This window comes from Numenius arquata, chromosome 6 (assembly GCF_964106895.1).
Source record: "Numenius arquata chromosome 6, bNumArq3.hap1.1, whole genome shotgun sequence".
In the NCBI taxonomy this organism is placed as follows: domain Eukaryota; kingdom Metazoa; phylum Chordata; class Aves; order Charadriiformes; family Scolopacidae; genus Numenius; species Numenius arquata.
In genome coordinates, this window is record NC_133581.1 from 30,361,367 (window position 1) to 30,382,850 (window position 21,484).

The 21,484-nt window shown below is 50.7% G+C and overlaps 1 protein-coding gene across 1 annotated transcript; it reads right to left on the reverse strand.

Moving 5' to 3' along the window:
• Positions 1-268: 268 nt before the first annotated feature.
• Positions 269-1,765, reverse strand: LOC141465395 (inositol 1,4,5-trisphosphate receptor-interacting protein-like 1). The gene has a single exon (XM_074148771.1). It carries the CDS (start codon positions 1,763-1,765, stop codon positions 269-271), a length of 1,497 nt encoding a protein of 498 aa, XP_074004872.1.
• Positions 1,766-21,484: the final 19,719 nt, after the last annotated feature.

Sequence of the window (21,484 nt, forward strand, 5' to 3'; positions counted from 1 at the left end):
TTAGCTACAGAATCCGCGAAAGCAGAGCCCACCACCTCAGCTCTTCAGCAAACGCCCCCCGACTCTGGGGCAGCTGAGCAGTCAGCACCCTGTGCCCGCGTTCCCCAAACAACTGATGCACACACACTCAGAGATGCAGCTTTTGTTCAAACACACACACTTTATTGACAACTTTGCACAGAGTGAAGCTCCCAGAAGGAATGGACTCTCTTGAAGACGCGGGGCAGCCGAGGGGACACAGGCACGGCTCTGTCCATGAAGACCTCTTTCAGACTCCATAGAAGAGCAGTCTTGTGAGCCGATCTTGCAGTTCCTCAAGCTCACGCAGTGCCGTGGCGTGGGCAGCTGGATCCTGCACCAGGCACTGGAAGAGGTTGAGTGGCTCAGCCGCCTGGAAGGATGGGGGCAAGATGATGTCCTCTGGCATGTTCTCATTGCCAAAGAAGAAGTGGTTGAGGCGTTTCTCCTCCAAGGAGCTGCGCAGGTACCACATGATATCCTGCAGCCGCAACAGGAATTCCTTCCTTCTCCAGCTTGCCAGGGGTATGGTGTTCAGGAGGTGCATCACAACAGTCTTCAAGGTATAGGTGGAAAAGCTTGTGCCCACCAGGATACCGGCACAGAGCTGCAGACATTTGAGGTGGAAGGTGTCCTGCGGGGCCTGCTTGGCCATATGCCTGAAGAACTTTGCCTCCGCCACAGCATAGCTCTCTGCCCATGTTGTGCCTGGGGTGAAGATGGCCTCTGTAGCCTGGCTGCTCAGGAAGATGTCCGAGTCGCCTTGCTGCACCCCAAACATCACCTCAACAAAGAGAAATCTCCCAGAGGCGTTCCTCAGCTGCATCTTGCAGGAGCGGCAGGAAGTCAGCACCTTCATACTGTAGTGATGCCACTGAGTCATCTCCCCCCAGGCTGAGCTCACCAAGGTCTGGAACCAGCAGGCAATTTTCTGCGCGTCAAGGTAGAAGTCGGTGCAGAGGCTGCTTAGGAGGTTGGAATCCTGATTTCTCCTCAGCGCCTCCTCGGGCTGGTGGACGAAGCAGAGCATGTTCTCCACACGTTGGTCCTTCATGCAGGTGCACTCCACCTGAACACGGACGCAGTTCTTTGCCGGCATCTCCTCCGCAGTGCCCAGCTCCAGCTGGAAGCTGTGTCCACCGGGGGGCTTCAGGGGCACAAGCAGGCGGTAGACCGCATCACGCCCACGGGGATTCCAACCTTCAAAGGCGCTGCCCACCCCGATGGCTGGCCCCAGCACCGGGAAGAAACTGTTGGCCAAGCGCGCTTGGAAGACACCAAGGAGGTCGCTCACCAGATCTTCCGCCACCCGGCGCTTGGAGGCCGTGCTCAGCAATGCCCCACGGATGCGCTTTGCAAAAATCTTGACCAGGCGCCCCTCGTCATCAGAGTCCTCTCCTTCGCCTTCTTCCTCCTCATCCTCTGTGCTGCTGCCGGAGCTCTCCTCTTCACAGCTGCTCTCTGGCTGATGGCTCCTTTTCCTGAGCCGCCAGCAGAGCCCAAAGGTCAGAACTAGGACTACAGCGACCGCCCAGAACTGCCAGTGCTGCAAGGCAGCGAAGAGCAGGGCTCCCCAGGCAGAGCTGCTCTGCTCCTGCCTTCTCAGCTGCAGAAGCCGGAGCTGAGTCGTCTCCTCAGCACGGAGCCGCATGCGCTCGCGCGTGGCCTCATCCAGCTCATCGCCGACCTTGGGCAGGAACTGGAAGATGCTCAGCATGAGCAAGGCACGGACCGTTATCGAAGCCATGGCCTGCAAGCCCACTCGCCGCTGGCCCAGGCCGTACTGGGGCAGCTGCCTGCTGGCGCCCTTTATATCCGCCCCCATTGTGACACGTCCCCTGGGGTGTCCCGGGTGCCGGAGCGCATCACGGGCACCCGGCAACCGGGCATGACCATCGGCCCCACCTTGGCTCAGCCAGAGCCTTTGAGAGTGTGTTTTAACAGGATCTGATGGCAAGGTGCACTTGGGTATTTACTGCATGGAGGACAGGGTCAGGCAGAAGTGTCAGGGACACCTTTTCCCATTGAGTCATGAGAGTCAGAGAGGACCACCTTGCTTTCTACACTCCTTCCCATTGCCCCAAAGCAGGAGCATGGGCAGGAGGGGGAGCCTTAGCTACAGAGTCCAAGAAACCAGAGCCCACCACCTCAGCTCTTCAGCAAATGCTCCCCTGGCTCAGCAAGTTCTGATTTCTTGTTCCACAGCTTTATCAGACAATTTGATGTGATCACAGCATCAGCCCTTCTCCACTGCCTTTTCCTGGTGGTGAACATGCACGTGTCAGCTCTGTTTCAGAGTCTGAACCATGGGTCATGGTCTCTGTGTGGTAATACAGGAGCTAGGAAAGGCATGGAGGTGGCTTTGTAATGGAAGTCTAATGAGATGTCTTCTTCATTGCCCGTGAGGATCCCAGCTCAGCTCCAGCACAGGTGATGACTCCTTGGTGATGCCTGGCACAGGCTTTACATGAGCTATCCTTTGCCCAAAGGACACCGCTGCCAAGGACGGTGGTCTTCGACTGTCTGCATCCTCCATCCACCTTCTCAAGCTAGGGCACGTGGTGCTAGCTGGGATGCTCATATTCCTCTGTGAAAGAATATAATAAATCCAGAGCAAGTTTTGAGGGATGCCCAGGCTATGTTTATTTTCTTCTGAGATGGCTCACGCATCTCTAATTTTTCACAGATTAATTCTTTCTCCCTGTCCTCTTGTTTTTTCAATTCTACAGAGACTTGAAGCTGAACTCGTTTACTCTAGAAAGACTGCTTCTTGCTTCAGCTTCCCGACATGGGTTAAAATCAATAACATTAAAGTTTTTTTTAAACACTTTAGTTTATCAAAGCAATTTCCTTAGCATTCCAGCCTGCTGTCAGCTTTTTCACTGTTATTTGCAATGCATTAGGTGTAGTAAGAGTGTTTCACAATCCCACCTGCTTTCAAAAGACTTTTCTAACAAACCCTGCAATGAGGATATAACTCATTTGGTGACTTTGGTCAAAAACAAACATAGGTCCTAAGGTGCAGCCTGTGCAAAGGGGTTGATAGTCTCAAAGGTTTTGTTGCAAAAAAGGTTTTATGTGTCACTGTCTTGCTGAAGCGGGCCGGCCTTGTGTACACCCAGCACCACTGCAGGATGCTGGATGGGAAGTGAGCTATTTCTTTGGCTCATTTTAAAACCACGAAATATATTTATGCTTTTAAATAAACTCCGTAGCCTGGCAAATTTCTGTGCCCGTGAGCCGATGTTTGCAAATACATTATGCCGTTATCAGCTGAATAAATGCATGTGCAAAGTTCTGCTCACCTGCAGAACTTGAAAGGGATGATCGGACATTTTTGCAAGTGAGAAAAGTTTGGAGGAGGCAAGTATCGTGGTTTAGGCTGAATTGGCCAATTACAGGTGACAGATGCTCTTCACCCGCTCCTCACTCCACGGAGAAGAGGAGAGAGAAAGAGATTTACAAGTTTAGCAGGAACTAAACTACTTTAAAGAAATATTAATAATAAAATAAAAAGAAAATAATGAAAATAACTTGTGTGTATATATATAATAAACACCATATTAAGCTCCCAGGATAACATCACCAGCAGGCACTGGGGAAGTCCCAGACTGGACTCAGCAACGGATGGGAACTGGATTCCAGCTCTGGAGTCAGAAACACATGCATCAGGATCGAAGGCAGATGAACAGACAGGGTCCTCTTCAGACGTTGGCCATTGAAGAAAGACAGCTGACCCTTTGATCCCTCAGCTTTTATACTGGGGGCAGGTGGGATGGAATACCGTTGTTGGTCCATTTTGGGTCACCTGTCCTGTCCCCTCCTCCCTGCAGGTGGGACCCCTCTACGCTTCTTTATTTCTGACCCTCCAATGGGGCAAATAATGAAATTGGCTGACCTTGGTTGTTATAGCAATAAGTATAAGCAAGAGCCTCTCTGCATACCATTCCTTGGCATGAAGTATAAACATTGGTCTTATCACTCTGAGAATGAACAGTTTTCTGCACAATATGCTGTTAATTTCAGAGGGTTAGAAGAGGCCTAGCTAAGAAGTAAATTACTGAACAGAAAGTTGGTTCTATTTTACCTCAAACCAGGACAGCAAGGTGGGCAAATGAATTTGCCACAGACGAAACACCTCTGCAGGTAAGTCCCCCAATGAGAGGGCAGTTGGGTTTTACGTGTGTGGTGTCTTGCCATGTTGCAGAGCTGCCCAAGCAGTGCAAAGCATGGTTTAAGCAGCTAATTCAGAGCTGCTGCAGACTGAGCTACTTCCATGGAGTATCAAGCCACATGTGGACCAGGCTTTGAAATTTCTCCCCATGTCTGAGAATCAGGTCACCTCTTGGGTGCTGGCTGTGGCATTAAAAGTCTAATTTTAGGCTCTTGGCTGCAGCAAGCATCCCTGTAAATGCTCAGCTCCTCTGCCAAGCTTCTGTAGGCTGGAGTGGAAATTTGCATTAGGGAGTCTTTGGAGTCTGCACTTGATTTGAGAATAAGAAAACAAGGTGCAGAAAGGTCATCTGGATGGAGCTGCCTCTGAGAGGGCAGCACGTGCAATACAGACAGAATTAGTTATTTTGCTTTTCAGCACAGTTTTGGGGCCAAAGCTGTGACTTCCCTCCATCTTTCCACCCTCCTCAGGACAGCTCCTGGTTGCTGCAGGTTGCCACCACACTCATCATCCCCTGGAGCCCATGGAGGGGTCCGTGCTCGGTGCCAGCACCGGGAGTCACATGTAGAAACAAAACTGAACCAGAGGGTAGATGTGAGCAGCATGAGATGCCGTTGGCCCTGTTGACCATCCCTGTTGAGATGGGGACTGCCACCCTATGCCCATGATTTCACATACATAACTGATACTCTGACATGACCCCTGGGTTATCTGAGGATGCAGATTAGTTAGGTACTTGTTTGCAAAGGACAGTTCTTTTATGGTGGTGCGAGTTATCTGAGATGCAGGCTATATGCATGAAAATACAATACTTTGAGCTCCTTGGTTCAAAGCGCCGTGATGTGATAGTGAGATACATATTATAGGGTCTTAAATCATGTCTACAGCACTGATTACGAATTTACATAGTCTTGTTTCAGCATGCACCAGGATCAGGGTCAGACCTGGAAGAGATTCTTTGGGGATGGACTATTCAAGTGCTCCAAATTCCTGCTCAGGCTCTGGGAGAGGATATTGCTTAAGTACTAGCTTCATTTTCCAAGCCTTAGAGAAACAACTTGGAGAAAGCCTGTTCCACTGGCAGAGAAGGCTGTGCAGATGTTTGGGGTGTAGCAGTTAAATCTGGTCACTGCCACACTCCTTGCACAGGATTACAGTAACAGGGTAGCTGGCAGAGAGTCAAATCCTGACCCTACCAAAACTAGTGGATTGACTCGTACAGGTCAGGGTTTCACCAAGCACGTTCCTGCTCTACTTCACACCCTATTTCATTGTTCATTAAAACCTAAAATCCAACTGAACAGACCAGACAGGTATCGCTCAGAGAAATGCATGCTCTTTCCAGTGTTTGGAGGAACAAGGATGATTGCCATGTCCCTTCGTCCCAGGTCTCTTGTGCCCATTTGCTAGGCAGCATCACAATAACTAACCACAGCACTAACTTCCCTCCAGCTGTCTATTCCACATTTTACAGGGAACATCTGGACCATTTCTACATTTGCTCTCGCTGAAGGACTTTTGCCTCTCCAAGATGAACTTGCAACTGAGCTGCCTCATGTGAATGGGTTGGCTGATATTCATAGGAGCTTTTCTTTTAATACTGTCTTTATATTTAAATGGCAATATTAAACTCAGTGGCATTATTAACCCTGAAGTTCTGGTCTAATATGTCATAACCATGAGATCCATGGGACATTTGAGGCAACCACTCTGACAGAGGTTCCAGAAACAGTGGGTAAGGAAGGTGCTGTAGGCAACCAAACCTATGCATGGAGAGAAGTTAAACAACCATCCTGACCCCTCCTGTGTGTACAGCAATACAGACCTATGCACAGGGATTGTTTTCAGCAGCCATGTTTTTCAGGACATATTTCTAATGGAGAGAAAAGCACTTAAATCTGAAGATTGTGACTTAAGGGCAAAACCTCTTCATCACCCAAGCCTCTCCAAGAGAGCCCTAAATGTTTGAGGCCCAATACTGCTAACGAGATGCTCTTTTTTAAAATGAGCCTTACTCGAAGAAGACCTTGTGGGACTCTCAAGTTGGAACTTTGCCGCAAACCCTGCTTGCGTGCTGTTTGCACAGGGCACCGTCTGCCAGGGATGTGCGGAGTGGAGGGTCAGTTTTCCGTGCAGCGGAGGTGGGACTGGGCTGACCTCCTTGCCACTGTCGCTGGGGCGGGCTGTGCCTGGTCCTGACAGACCTATCTGGTGTGCTGAAGATTACTTTAGATAGGGGAGTTAATTAGTTTGCAACCCTCAGCTGTGAATATCAAATGCTGGGAAAAGCTTGCTATTTTACCCAACTCTGCAACTCCACAGAGGAAATAATGGCCATGCATTGAGACCAACAATTACTGGAGTAGCCTCAAGCCAGGGCTGCTGATAAGCAGCAGCAGCAGTAGGGTGGTAAGGCAGGCAGACAACATCTCAAGGAGCCACAGGGCAGGGCCTCACCAGGGGCAGCCCCTGACAGATGCTGGAGACACTTTATTGACCAGGAAAAGGTCCTGACGGGAGCTCAGAGACAGGTATGGCTCTGCAGGGAGGGAAAAGCAATTCTCCCTGCACGTTTCCCTCCCTGTGTCCTCTTTCTGGTTGCCTCTGTGGTCAGAAGTTCTGGAAACCCTGCGAGTGCTCCTTTTCTTCAACAGCAGATCTGGAGTTCGGCGTTGACAGTGCCTTATAAGCTGGACATATCACTTCAGGAGCTGTGCCAAAACAATCAAGGCAAAGAAAAGTGATGCTATCTTCCTGTGTAGCGCAAGTAAACATAGGCCCTTCTCTGACAAGAATGGAGCTGTATTTATTTGCATCCAACTTTGGCCCTGAGGCTGCAACTAAAGCCGTATCATTTCCATCAGGACAGCAAGCAGCTGAAAATTTCCCTCTGCTTTTGGAGAGCACTTGGAGTGGGGATGCCTCATATTTCCAAGAAAATGTATGAAACGTGAAAGAATTAAGCCACTGCCCTTTATCATTACAGTGTGGGGGCACCTGGACTTCTCTCGGGGGTGGCAGGAACAGGATATAATTTGAGAAATGCAACCTAATAATCATGGTCACCCACATAAGGTCATACCTGTGCCGCAGTCGAAGGTGTGTGACCAGGCTCAGGCTCCCCAGGCTGATGCCGCTGACCCCGCAGCATCTCTATGCTGGGCTTGGTGGAGCCACTGGCCCCACGGTTGCCCCAGCCTGGGCACCTCCATCCTGCAGGAGCCACACTTCCACATGAGGATAAAGGAAAGGCTTCCTTGATGGATATTTATGGAGCTACGAGCCTTTCTGGGGCCCTCTGTGGTGGTGGTGGTGGGGTGCTTCATTTGTGCTGTGGCACAAGTCCATCTGCTCTGGGGCACTGCAGGGGGACGATGACCAAACACTTTCCTTCCAGCACAGCCTGAGCAGACCTGATCCTTTGGGATCTGCTGTCTTCTTTTGTGATGATTTTCATCAGTGCTGAAAAGCAGCTATACAAGGAATTCAGTGTGAAAACATCCCCTTAGAAAGGTACCAACCTGAAACTTTCTAGACAAAGAAAGAAAAAACTTACTCTTCATGAAAAAGAGCCTTTTAAACACAGTTTGATTTAACCCTGCCCGCTCTCTGTGCGGCAGCAAAGCTCCTGCTGATGTCTGTGAACAAAATTAAGAGTTTTTGGCTCGTATATCTATAATTAGACTGAGCAGAAGGCAAAATATTCCGGTATGACAACTTCAGAGTGGAAAGAAATAGGTCTGAGCAGATGTTGATTTGCAGGATAAACAGATCAATTAAATTCAATCTAGTCCCCTCTACTGTTTGAGTCCTTTGTTCCTTGATTTAGAGCGTCAAATACAGTGCTTATGCTGTAGGCATGACAAAAAACACATGCCAGGACAGGCACATAAATCTGCAAACAGAAAACACATATCCAGTATCCTCGCAGGCCTGCCGTATTCCCCTGTCATCCTGCAACCTTCAGGACCTTAGCTGTCACCCAGAGCTGGTGTTCAACAAAGAAAAACTCCATTTTCAGCTTTCATTTAGCAGCTTGCAAGTGAAATGATTGCCTTTGGTGCTGAAACCTCTCAAGATTACAGTGCTGTGTTAGCTTCTACTAAATAAGCAGCTTGAGCTTCCCGGTCTCCAAATTTTCAGGTGAAAACAACATCCCTTATAAAAGGTCAGTTGGTGGCACGATGCTGGGAGGGAGTCGGACTGACCTGCACACAGAGGACTGGGCGCCGAGTCCCTCCCTGCACATCCATCTGTTATCACCTGGGATGGCACACTCCTTCAGGTTGGGACTTTCCGTGAAGGACTGGAAAGCCAAAGGCCATCAAGTGTATTAATGCAAACCACTTGGAAATAAGTTCAGTTGAACACAAGCAAACGAATAAATAAGGGAGCCCTCCTGAAGTCGCGTGCTCTTTCTGAAAAGTTGAGCTTGGGTTTAAAGGACTTTACTTCCTTGAGAGGTCTGTGGCTCCTCCGACTTCCAAGTTTAGACCGAGACGTAATTCAGCCTTTTTAATAATTGAAAGGCATTTGAGTCTTCTTAGTCCAAAGGAACAGATAAGCAGCTTTCTGAGTACTAAAACTCAGGCTGGTTTTATAAGGAGCATTAGTGCAATAGTCCTTCCGTGCTTAATAGCGTGTTTTGTAGTCTAATAGGAATATTAGTGTACACACAGGCTTAGAGGAGTCATCTGATGCTTTTATTGTTTGGCATTTACATTTCTTTAAATGCGAACACCAAACTATTGTAAGCTAGGACAGTATTATGAGCTGAGATGCACGATCTTTGTTTATGTGAATACACTGCAACACTAAACAACAGCTAAATGCTTTAATTTGGTAAAGAGGAGGTGGGCACGTTCAAAAAGTCAGCGCTCAAAGACAGATCCCATAGCAGAGAGCAGATGGCTGGACGAAAGAAATGGGTAGAGGGAAAAATGGGATCCCTGCCTTTGTACTGCAACACAGTTCCCGAAGTCCTGGTTCTCTGCTGACCTTTTTTTTTTTACTTGTTGGGTTTATGTACATAAATGTTGAAAATTACAGAAATTTGAGAAGAGCTAATTTAATCTGGAGCATCTGTGGTCTGCACGCAAATGGCTGGGGGGGGTGAGCTGAGCGTTGCATCAGTCTAATGACCTGGAATACCATTGATCCGCTCTGTATCGGATGCTGCTGCATGAGGTCTGATGTCTCCAGGTGGCACCAAGGGGCAGGGACACACACCTGTGCCCCAGGATGACCCAGCTGGCCTGAAACAGGTAAAAGAGAGGGAAGTAGTTCCTAACCTGCACAGATGGCTCCTGTTGACTCCCCTGTCTCATCCGTACAGCTTAGCCTGGTGTTATGTGGCACAACCCATGCTGCTTTGCTGGTAAAACGAGAGGATCTGCGAAACAACCCAAGCTGCTTTTGACTGTTTTACTGCAGGCGAGCAAGTCGCTTGTTTTTTTGTTTTTGGATCAATGCATAAGATGGATATTTGCAGCTGGAGGACGGCTGGAGCGGTAGGGGTGTGTTGCATGAGACACCATACGACTGCCTCTATTGCCTCGTGGGCCTTTCCCGAGCACCGAGGGCTTCCCTGCATCGTGGGCATCTCAGCCACAGGGGGGTCCTGAGGCCCCCGAAGTGTGTAGAGTGGTCCTACCTGGCTCCAGACTCCCCTCCCAGACCTACATCCTTCCAGGGGCTCAGCACCGGTTCTCTAATTTTCTTGAAAAAAAAACAAAACAAAACAAAACCTCCAACCCCCCCCCCAAATTCTTATTCCACATAAAAGATCTAAATATATTACCTGAGGGGGAAAAAAAAAAAAAAAAAAAAAGTTCCTCATTTTAATGTCAAGAGTAAGTGCTCAGTGTTAATTCTGCACCACAATATGCATGTTCTGGGTATGCTTTATGAAGCCAGTGAGGCAAACCAGCCCCGCCAGATGCCAGCCCTGCAGAGCTGAACCCCCACGCTCAGCTCCCACCCCCGAGACCCTCTTGATCTTTCCCAAAAACAGGACCTCAGAGAACAACACGCTTTGCAAGGAAACAACTTTGCCGTGTTAAAAAAAAAAAGGAGTTGCTTGGTCGAACGTTAAACTCATTGCATTGCATGTTTCCATCTCCTTTTGCCCCTCTGCCCCCACGGGGCAGCCCTGGGTGGGTTCCCCAGGTGCAGACGGCAGAATTTCACTGAATTTCACTGAATTTCACTGAACTTTTAGAGTTGGAAGGGACAATAAATATCATCTAGTCCAACTCCCCTGCCAAAGCAGGGTTGCCCAGAGCACATCACTCAGGACTGCATCCAGGCGGGTCTTGGAGATCTCCAAAGAAGGGGACTCTACAACCTCCCTGGGCAGCCTGTTCCAGGGCTCTGTCACCCTCACTGTGAAGAAGTTTTTTCTCATATTTGAGTGGAACTTCCCATGTTCCAACTTGTGCCCGTTGCCCCTCGTCCTCTCACTGGGAACCACTGAAAAGAGTCTGGCTCCCTCCTCCTTCAACCCACCCTTTAGATACTTATAAGCATTGATAAGGTCTCCCCTCAGCCTTCTCTTCTCCAGGCTAAAGAGCCCCAGCTCTCTCAGCCTTTCTTCATAAGGGAGATGCTCCAATCCTTGAATCATCCTCGTTGCCCTTCGCTGGACTCTTTCCAGTAGTTCCCTGTCCCTCTTGAATTGGGGAGCCCAGAACTGGACGCAGTATTCCAGTTGTGGCCTCACCAGTGCAGAGTAGAGGGTGAGAATGACCTCCCTCGACCTACTGGCCACACTCTTCCCTATGCAGCCCAGGATTCCATTGGCCTTCCTGGCCATAAGAGCACACTGCTTGCTCATTGTCTTGAGCAATGTCCTTGCTCAATGTCTTGCTCATGTCCTTGCTGTCTACCAGGACCCCCAGATCTTTCTCTTCAGAACTTGACTCCAGCAGGTCCACACCTAACCTGTATTGGTGCCTAACATTCTTCTTCCCCAGGTGCAGGACCCTACACTTTTCCCTGTTGAACCTCATGAGTTTCTTCCTCGCCCAGCTCTCCGGCCTGTCCAGGTCTCGCTGGACGGCAGCACGGCCCTCCGGGGTGTCAGCCACCCCACCCAACTTGGTATCATCAGCAAACTTGCTGAGGATACACTCGGTCCCCTCGTCCAGGTCGCTGGTGAATATGTTGAACAGGACTGGACCAAGTATTGACCCCTGGGGGACACCACTGGTTACAGGCCTCCAGCTTGAACCTGCTCCATTAATCATTACCCTTTGGGTCCTGTCACACAGCCAGTTCTCAATCCACCTCACTGTCCCCTCATCCAGCCCACACTTCCTTAGTTTCCCAATGCGGATGTTATGGGAGACTGTGTCAAAAGCCTTGCTGAAGTCAAGGTAGATGACATCTGCTGCCCTCCCCTCATCCAAGCAACCAGTTATAGCATCGTAAAGAAGAAACTCTGGGAGAAACGTGTCGCCCTGCAAGCAGCAAAGCTGAGGGACTGGGGCCACGGGATGCTTGTGTCTCAGCCCCATGGGTTTGCCCTCTCCAATAGCAGTGTTAAACCCATTCCAGGAGCAACTAACCCACCCGAAAGGTGGAGGTGCCAGGGGGCGGCCGGTAGCTGGAGCCCCCGCACTCGGAGGCAGGCTGCATAAACCCAGTTTCTCTGGAAAAGCAGCTAAAAATAGCCAGGGGAGATGTGCCACAGGCTGCGCGCTGCCAGTGCCAGGTTTGATTTATATTGGGGCAGTGCTGGGACGCGGGCCCAGGCCACGCATGGTGCCCGGGGTGGGGGGTGTGAAGGCCAGGGATGGAGGGGGGGGACACGTGGGGCTGGCAGCCGTGGGCTGGATGCTGGGCTGGGGCTGGATGCCCCGCGCTCTGCACCCCTTCACTCCCAGCCGCAGCCCCCACTGGATGCCAGCCCAGCTCCCCTGGGACCCCCGTCCCCCCAGCCCACACCAAGAGCTGCTGGGGACAATCATTAGGTGTGAGGAGGTAACGAGGAGGATCAAGGCAGTCTCAGTTTCTTTATCCCTTGTAAGAGGGTTTGCGCTATAAGGCGATACCTTACTCCAGAGCAGCCTGGTCAGGGGGAAATCAACACCAGCTGAGTAAATGCTGATCATCCTGCTTAGAGACTTGAATTAAAAAGCTTTGCCAATCAGCCTTGATTGATAGAAAAAGGACAGGGCATTAGGATCAGTCATGCAGCTTTTGAAGGCAAGACCTTCACCTCGTCTTTATTTCTTCTTTTCATGTTTGCTGACACTTCCCCCACTAATTGAACTAGGAGCAGACCCGTATCATTAACTGCAGGATAATGGCTTCAAGCTCCAACAGGGTAGGTTTAGACTGAACATTAGGAAAGAATTTTTCACAGAAAGAGTGGTCGGGCATTGGAACAGGCTGCCCAGGGAGGTGGTTGAGTCACCATCCCTGGATGTGTTTAAGAGCCGTTGAGATGTGGTGTTGGGGGATATGGTGTAGGGGAGAACTTTGTAGAGTAGGGTAGATGGTTGGACTCGATGATCCCAAGGGTCTTTTCCAACCTAGACGATTCTATGATTCGATGATTCTATGATATTTACACATCGCTTTTGCCAGTGAAAAAAAAAAAACCACAAATCTACACATTAGTGTCCATCTAGGAGCTACATCCTGTGCTACAGAGAGCTGGCATTCTGCTGTGATCAATAGACCCGTTGGCCCTCGCTCAGTGCCTTGGCTCGGTAGAGAACCCCTGGAATGAGATCTTACTATTTGGATGTATTGGCGCTATTTTGACTGGGCTCATCTGAGACACCGGCATCAGATCGGGTGGAAAAGCAACAAAAGAAAGAAAAAAATAGAAGAACAAGAAAAAAAAAACCCAACAAAAAAACCCCAACAAGCGAACAAAGGCATTAGATGTAAAGGAAAGCCGTTTGAAAAGATGAAGCTGGCAGTGTGACCGGGAAGATGCAGCAGATGAGAAGGTTGGGTAGGAAGGTGGTACCTGGGCTGGCCATCTCCTGCGCGTCGCTCCGGCTGCGTGCAGCCCAGAAGCTGCTCAGCGTGACGCTGCCGCTGCAAACCAGGGCTGCTGCAGGTGGGACAGCCTCCACCCTCACAACATCGGCTGGCCAGGGATGCAAAGGGTTGTGGCTGCTTTGGAGGGCCAACATGCGGCCGTGCAATTTTTGATAAACACCCGGCATTGGCCAAACTCTGCTCCCTTTTTGCAAGACATTTTGAAATGTCTCTTTAAAGACGTTTCATACGTATCAGACAAAATTGTCGCAGGCAGAGGTTGCTCACCGTGGCAAATGAGGTTTGCTGAAGCACTTCCATGACTAAGCACAAACCTTGAATATGACCTCGGCTGCTTGGCCCATTCCTGAGGTGCACTGATGCTGGTCTCCCGACTTCCCCTACCACGATGGGAAGAGACGGGACAGACCCTGACACCGGTCCCAAAGACCAGGGAAGACACAGTTGTGGATGTCCCCCTTCCCTCTCCCATTGCCTGCGGAAGGTCCCAGCTCTGGGAGCTGCATGTAGCCTCCATACGCTTGGGGTTCCCTTGCGCTGCCTCAACCCTCCTAACCTGCAGGAGCAGGAGCAGGAGCAAACGGGCTGCAAACCCGCCTCGGGGCTCCGCACGTGATTGATAGCAGCACGGAGCGGTGGGGCTGGCAGAGTGGATTAGCAGCTGACGGATTGCTGTAACTCAAACCCTCGCATCCCTGCTGCATCACCGGCTCCGGGTCCAGCAGCGCTCGGGCTGCAGTATGAGCCAGGCCAGGCCAGCCTGCTCCAACTTACAGTCTGCTGAAGCTGGGAAGCCGCGGAGGGGCAAAATCCAAGTTACGTCTCTGGGGACACCTGTGGGGAGCTTTGAAGTCCTTAAAAAGTCCCTCACCTTCATGTTGAATAGGAAAGAGGAGCTGGAGGTAGCATGGCATGGGCTCGCAATACCTCTGGGTTTGTTTTCCTGATTTTATTGCAAAAGGAGCACCCCGAAACCCCAGGGCAGGAGCGGGGGGAGCCTGAAGGTGGTTACGAAAGGAGCGGAGCAGGTTATTGGTACGAGTGCATTCCTGCAGGGCCGGGCAGGCTGGGAAGCCAGGGCCCCTTTCACAAACCCTGGGGAGCTGTTTGCACAGCATCCCACCGTTGGTCCCAAGAACATTTCTGAAATTGTTTCCAGCGCTCTCAAGTGCGTGATTGTGCCTTGTCCAATTATTTTAGCAATCGCTGCACCAGCAAAACTGTTACCTGAACACCCCATGCCCACGAACACACAGCGGGGCTGCCCGAGGGACCTGCATGGTGGGCAGCAGCTGGAGGCATGTCTTACTCGCCACCCCCTCCGCTGGCCAGGCTCATCAGATTAGTGACTCTGGTCCCAAAACCCGTCCTCATCCCTCTGCAGCCCTGGAGGGGACCAGCGGGATGGAGCACACCGTTTCCCATGGCCCTGGTCCTTGCCAGCAGCTCCTGTGAGGCTTTGGAGGTGGTGGCCAGGCTGTGCCACCCACAAGGCACAGTGAGCACCTGGCTCTCCCTGCCAGCACCCGTTGAGGACTTTCCAGACTTTGGAAAGGGCTGAGGACAGGACCGGTGCCGTGCCAGACACCTTGAAGCAGTGGGGCAAGGCTCGTTGCCCATGTTTCTGTTGGTGGGAAAGCCATGGGGCCACCTGGGGCCAGGTGAGATGTTGTCCTCCTAGGCTTATTTTCAGGGGCATTAATTAACTGCTCTTTTTCGCCAAGTCCCCCTCCACAGCTCCGAAGGAACGGGATTAAAGCCAGGCTGTGTGTACGTTGCGATGGGCATGCACTCGGACTGCATCGTTCAGAGGGATTGGTGGGTGCTCTCGCAGGGGTGGCCTCCACCCCAGGAGGCACCCAAACACACAGAGAGGCTGCTTGGGGCTCACGTGGCACCTGGGCTGTCCCCGGCTGGTCGGATGTGGCTGAGCCAGGGCTGGCTCCTGGTTGCCACAAGCACGTCTGTAGTGATCACAGCAACGTTTTGCTCCTGTAAAATGATAAAAATCACGTTTATCTCACTGTTGAATGCTCTACCCGTTGCACCCATACCCCAAACGCTGAACCACAGGTGGGCACGAGAAGAGGGCAGGGATATTTCCGTTAACGAGGTTGGAGCATGGGGGTAGCCCTTAATTGCTGAGATTGCCAGCCGTTCCCACATTGCCCCTTCCCAGCCCGTTTTCATCGTAACCAAGCGTCCAAAAGGGGTTTCTCAGAGCTCCACTGCTTCTGAATGTTTAATTAGAGACTGAAGCCAGCGCAGGATACGGAGCGCTCCAGCAGCAAAGCAGTGCAGTGCCTGGCTGGCAGGGCTCAGTACCGATTTGATTGTATTTGCAATTATGAGAAATGCATGGAAGCCAGTCCTGAGGCAGGCCAGGGAGCTCTGAGCGCCACAAATCTGGGCCATTTAGCTGCGTTACGGCTTCTTCTCCTCCCTCGTGATTCATCTGGAGAGCAATTAAAGCCTTTATAAAAATGCGTTCCCAGTTAATGAGTGAGACTGGCTCCGAAGGATTAGAGAAATCGACTAGTAACTTTTGCAGCAGCGCAGGATTTGTATGAGCATCCCTTTTTTTTGCTCTAATCAAGCAAAATCCTGTGTGGGAACCAGTAGGAACGAAAGCTCCTGCTGGAAACCTGCTCCAGAGCCCACAGCATACTTCCTTAAAGTAAATTTGAATCCGGATTAGGGCTTTCGGAGCTCCACCTTGGTGCTCCACTGCTTGAGATGCAGCAAAGCAGAGAGAGCAAAATCCTTTTTTGGGGAGGCTGAGCTCAAACAGGGGCTAGATTGCAGATCACTGGTACCTGCTGGCCGGGCCACCCGGCAGCATCCCCGGGACTGCAGAGACCGGCGTCCCGGCTCGGGCAGCAGCCCCGCTCTGCCCATCGCCTCCCACCCCGGTGCGGGCTCCCAGACCAAAGCTACAAATCCATCCTGTGTGCACAGGCCCTTATTCTGATCCCCCTGAAGCCGCTACATGCTTCAGGCGGTGGCTCCAAACAGCTTCAAACAACCAGATTAATCTGTGACAGCCTCCCTTGCCAAAGCGCGCGGGGCAGCGGCGGCGCAGGGAGCGCAGCGGGAGCCGGGCGGCCAGACTTTTATGGCCACAAAGGCCAAATCGCACCTGCCAACGGTTGTGAATGGGCTTGCAGACAGCGCCAGGTGTGCCGTTTCAACAGATTTCACAACTGGGTGTGCCTTTCATCTATGTATAGAGCCCCGGCGAGGGGATGGAGCGCGCTCGGCAATTGTCCTAATTTAGCAAAAAAATCCCGTTTGTCCGGCGGGTCGCCCTGCTCGCTCGGCACGCGCGTTTCAGGAGCAATTATATCGCTTGCCCCGGGGCTGGCCCCGGCCATGGCCCCGCGGGGAGTCGGGGCACACCGCTTTTATCCTCGGCGGGGAGGGACGGTAACGAGGGAGGGGGCGAAAAGGCGAGCGGCCGCCTGCCTGGGGAGCCCCCTCCAGCAGCCCAAGGGGCACCCCCGTGTGCTCGGGGTGGGGGGAGCAAGGGTGGCCGGGGTATCCCGCACACCATCCCTGCGCTGGCCCCCACCTACCCCGCGGTGTAATTCATCTCGTTTATTTAAAGTGTCAGCCTCGTAGAGAAGGCATTTTAACCATATCACTGTTCAGCGCTTAAAAGCGTGAGATGTGGGAGTAGCCTGGGGCCGGTAGATGCTTTACAAATAGGAAAATAAACAACAGTAATAAACAGGGGCCAGGTACTTGCAAGGTGCTGCTGAGGGTGTAGAGAGGTGGGGGGTCAGTCTCTTCTCCCAAGTCACAGGTGATGGGACAAGAGGAAATGGCCTCAAGCTGCATCAGGGGAGGTTTAAGATGGATATTAGGAAAAATTTTTACACTGAAAGGGTTATTGCACGTTGGAATGGGCTGCCCAGGGAGGTGGTTGAGGCACCATCCCTGGAGGTGTTTAAAAGACGGGTTGACATAGTGCTTAGAGACATGGTTTAGTGATGGTTTTTATCATAGTTAGGTTGATGGTTGGACTAGATGATCTTAAAGCTCCCTTCCCACCTGGACAGTTCTATGATCCTATGTCTCTTCTGACACCTAGTAGCGAGCCTGACGGCGACATTGCATTCAAGATTGTGTGATTTCAGGATTCATTAGAAGCCTGAGTCATAATTTCAGGTTCATTTGATTACCGCTGCATCCCAAACCCACATCATAAAGATGAGGGAGGCTAAGCTTGTCCTTTTAAATGTGGACCACTCGACTGTGCTCAGTAAAGGCAAGGCACTGACCTCGTGGAGATGGGTGGATGAGATCAGATAAGAGTTTTGCAGGCTGGAGTCAGTATTCATTAGCAGCAAATGGGAACCCTGTTTTATTCTGAACTGTCTGCTCTCTGTGGACATATGTGTGGTGGCACGTCCTAAGGATGTGCATAAAGCGCAGACCTGATTTCAAGCTTCCATTAGAAGCACTTTTTTCCTGCCTGGGCTTGGCCGATGTATATCGGATTTGCTCTAATCGTGATCTTTGAAATGAGCCCCGATGAGGGAAGTGGCATCTGAATTGCTCTGGTTTTATTTTTATAAATATGAATCATCAAAAAATGTTCAAGCCCTTTCTCCACCATTTTCAAACCTTCCTAATTCCTTATAAAGATCCTCACCAAAATTAACAGGGAAAAAGGATGAAGACACATTTACATTTGATAATTGCAAAGCCAAACACCAGATACAGCATCGCTTAAATGTGAGGCTTTCACCGCATTGCGTCACAGCTTTTTCTGTGGAAAACTGCCAGATTGTGGAAGGAAACCAAAGTAATCCTGTGCCCATTTTGCGTCTGTTTGAGAATTACAAATCGCAGGGATGGCCGGGCAGAGCGCAGGGCTGGGGTGTAGTATCCCTTGGGGTTTAAAGGCTTCAGAACCCCTGCAGTCCCCTGGGGCTTTGTAGGTGTCTGCCCCGTAAACCCCTGGGGAGGGATGGAATGGGAGGTGGGGGCAACGCTGCTCAGCTTCTCGCCTGGCCTTCTGGATCATGAATCACAGAATCACAGAATTGTTGGAGTTAGAAGGGACCTCTAGAGATCATCTAGTCCAACTCCCCTGCCAAAGCAGGGTTGCCCAGAGCACATCACTCAGGACTGCATCCAGGTGGGTCTTGAAAATCTCCAGAGAAGGGGACTCCACGACCTCCCTGGGCAGCCTGTTCCAGGGCTCTGGCACCCTCACCAGAAAGTTTTTCCTCATATTTAAATGGAACTTCCCATGTTCCAGCTTGTGCCCGTTGCCCCTCGTCCTGTCACTGGGAACCACTGAAAAGAGTCCGGCTCCCTCCTCCTTCAACCCACCCTTTAGATACTTATAAGCATTGATAAGGTCTCCCCTCAGCCTTCTCTTCTCCAGGCTAAAGAGCCCCAGCTCTCTCAACCTTTCCTCATAAGGGAGATGCTCCTGCTGAGGGACTGCCCAGCTCGTGCAACTGGCCTCTGTCAGGATTAACCGGAGGAGAAGTATCAACTGCATAAAAAAGTGGTTAGTCTGAAGCCTGTGACTTGCCTTGGTCTCCTCCGAGCACAGTGGTGCCACGCGGCTCTCCCTGTGCCTCCGTGAGGGCTGCGGCTTCCCTCCCTATGCACCCCTCCATGCAGATGCACCACACGTCCCCTCTTCCCACACCGTGACTTCCCACTCTCATCCCAAGCCCGGGACACCCCTGCGGCTGCTCTGGTGGTGGCACCTCCTCTCCATCACCCTGCGTGGCCCCAGGGCCGGGCTGTGAAGCAGACAGGTTTCAGGCACCTACAACTTGCCGAGTGATGAGGAACAGCCGTCTGCTGACCAGCAGCGGTAGTTTGGGCCAGATTTTGGCAAGCCCGGCAGCGCCCTTAGCGCCCCCCCAACACACACACACTCTTGGGGAGGGATGGTATGTTAGAGGGACAGCCACAGCACCTTGGGAGTGGGCAAAATGTATGTGTGTTTCCAACTGCCCAGCTCAAAGACCCGCAGCCAAGGCAGGAGCGGCTGGTGCCAGCTGCGTGGTGCACAGAGAGATTTTAGCCCTAAACCTTAGCCTTCATCCTCCCCCTCGCTGGGTAGGGCTGTGGGCTCTCTCTGGTGGCCCAGCAGCCCATGAGACGCACGTTGCATGGTGGCACAACAGATCCAGCACTGGCTGACCTGCCTCCTCCAGGCGTGGGCTGACGAGTCCAAACCCAACACAGGTGCTGAGATTTGAAGGCACTTCTAGACAAGACCCATCAGTGAAATGCATACTTTGTCTGGTGAATCACACCTTCAACGCTTGTCACCCACACGGGTGGGCCAAAGCCTTGGGCTGTCCCCGAGGTTGTTAATGCAACGTTGAGTGCACCTCATGAAGCACCGACTCCAGGTCCTGGATGCGGCAGGGGAGGGAATGTCTGACTGGGGCAAAGCTCTTGCCATCGCATGGAGAACCTCATTAGAAGAGGAGTTTTTTGCCCATTTGTAATTCCGGGGCAAACGGTATAAATACATAAATGCTGCTTTGAAAAGTTTCAAACTTTCACCCCCCTCTACTACTACCCAAAATTATTTTTCCAAATTACTGCATTATGCAGCAAAAAAGGCTTTTGTCACGTACACGCACACACTTATTAGCTTGACACCAGACAGATGAACAAGTTGCTGTGTAATAATTTTGACGGTGTCAAATAGATGCTTTGGTAACTACAGCCTGAAATAAAGCATTATTTATTATAGATACTGTACTAGTTTGCAAAGGCCTCAGCAGCAATCGGGACACATTGCACCAGACACCGCAAAGGTGCAGAGCAGCGGAGACCCAGCCTTAAAACACCTTCCAATGTAAATATATATCAGACAGACAGAATTTATTTGCTTTTCACGATAACTCAGCCCTTGACTCACCCCAGACCAGGAACGGTTCAACACAAACGTGCCTGAACTTTCACAAAAGGTGTCTGACTCCCACCGACGAAGGCTGCTCTTTCTCCAGTGGCTTTCCAAGGATCTTTCTTCCCTGACAGTAGGAGAACCAGCAAGTAATCAGTTCTAAAAGCAATTTTTCAAAAAAACCCTATTTATTTATACACCTATTTCGATATGCAGTGATTTTAAATCAGCCACTGGATGCCGTCTGTAATACATTTATTCCAGTTGCTACATGAAAGTTTGCATGTTCTCAGTACTTGTTTTCTAAACGTACTTGGCACCTCAGCAATCCTAGAAGCCCATGTAATTAACATTAACTCAGTGAATAACATAAACCAGTGCATAATTAAATTGCCAGACTCGATTCTCTTTCATTCATGCTCTTAACGGTTTCACGTGACAAACAGTCCACATCTAAACTAGGCTGATCAATCAAATAATACACATCCTAACTAGACCCCTTCGTCAAATCAAGTTGTGTTGCTCAGTACGTCAGTGCAGGTTGTGGAGGCTTCAATGTAAACTGCTCAAATGACGATAAAATCCCTCAATAAAGCACTTCTGATCATCCAATTGCAAGGCGTGTTACCGGAGGGGTAGGTCCCGTTCTTCCCATTGGGGCGAATAAAGAAACCGAGACCACAGAACACCTCAGAGAACTCACTTGTATTACTCACCTCAAACTGAAGGAATTTGGCCTCTCGAGTCCCGCTCTAGAGGACAAAGTTTGATCTAATTAATCAAGTATTACCCATAAAACAAACAAAGCTGCGTGTGTTCCAGTAGAAGCCCCCATCGTTAATCTCTCTATGGCCATCACTGCCGCTCAGCATTACAGTGGGAACAAACAGAAGCACATAATCTTACAGCTGGTGTATTGTCAAAACGACACATTAGCAGAAGGATTTACAGGTACGTTGGGTTATGAAATAAAGGTTTGCACATTCAGAAATGCAACCATTTTCCCTGCACAGGAGCTACGCACCAGAGAGGAAGCTGCTCCCTGAAAGCTGTGCAGAACCCAAAAACGCAGTTAGGGTATCTGTGACTATTAAGGTTTCCTGCCTTCCCTTCCTCCCCCCCCCCAAAAAAAATATCAGAAACTACGGTGAATACACAGCTGCCAGTATGTACAGACCACAGTGACAGGCTGGTATAGCAGCTGCACTGAGGTCCTACGCAACTCTTCGAAACAGTGGTAGAGCCGTGCCATGAAAAAGGAGAACTGGGCATATTTACTTAGCCTTTGTGTGAAAGATCAACACTTGCCTCTCAGAGGTAAATCCTGGCCCCAGGGAAGCCAGTGTTTTGCTAATGACGGAAATTGAGTGAGGGTTTTAAGT

Coding starts and splice junctions, on each gene's coding strand:
- LOC141465395 (XM_074148771.1), bottom strand. CDS start 1,765: ATGGCTTCGATAACGGTCCGTGCCTTGCTCATGCTGAGCATCTTCCAG.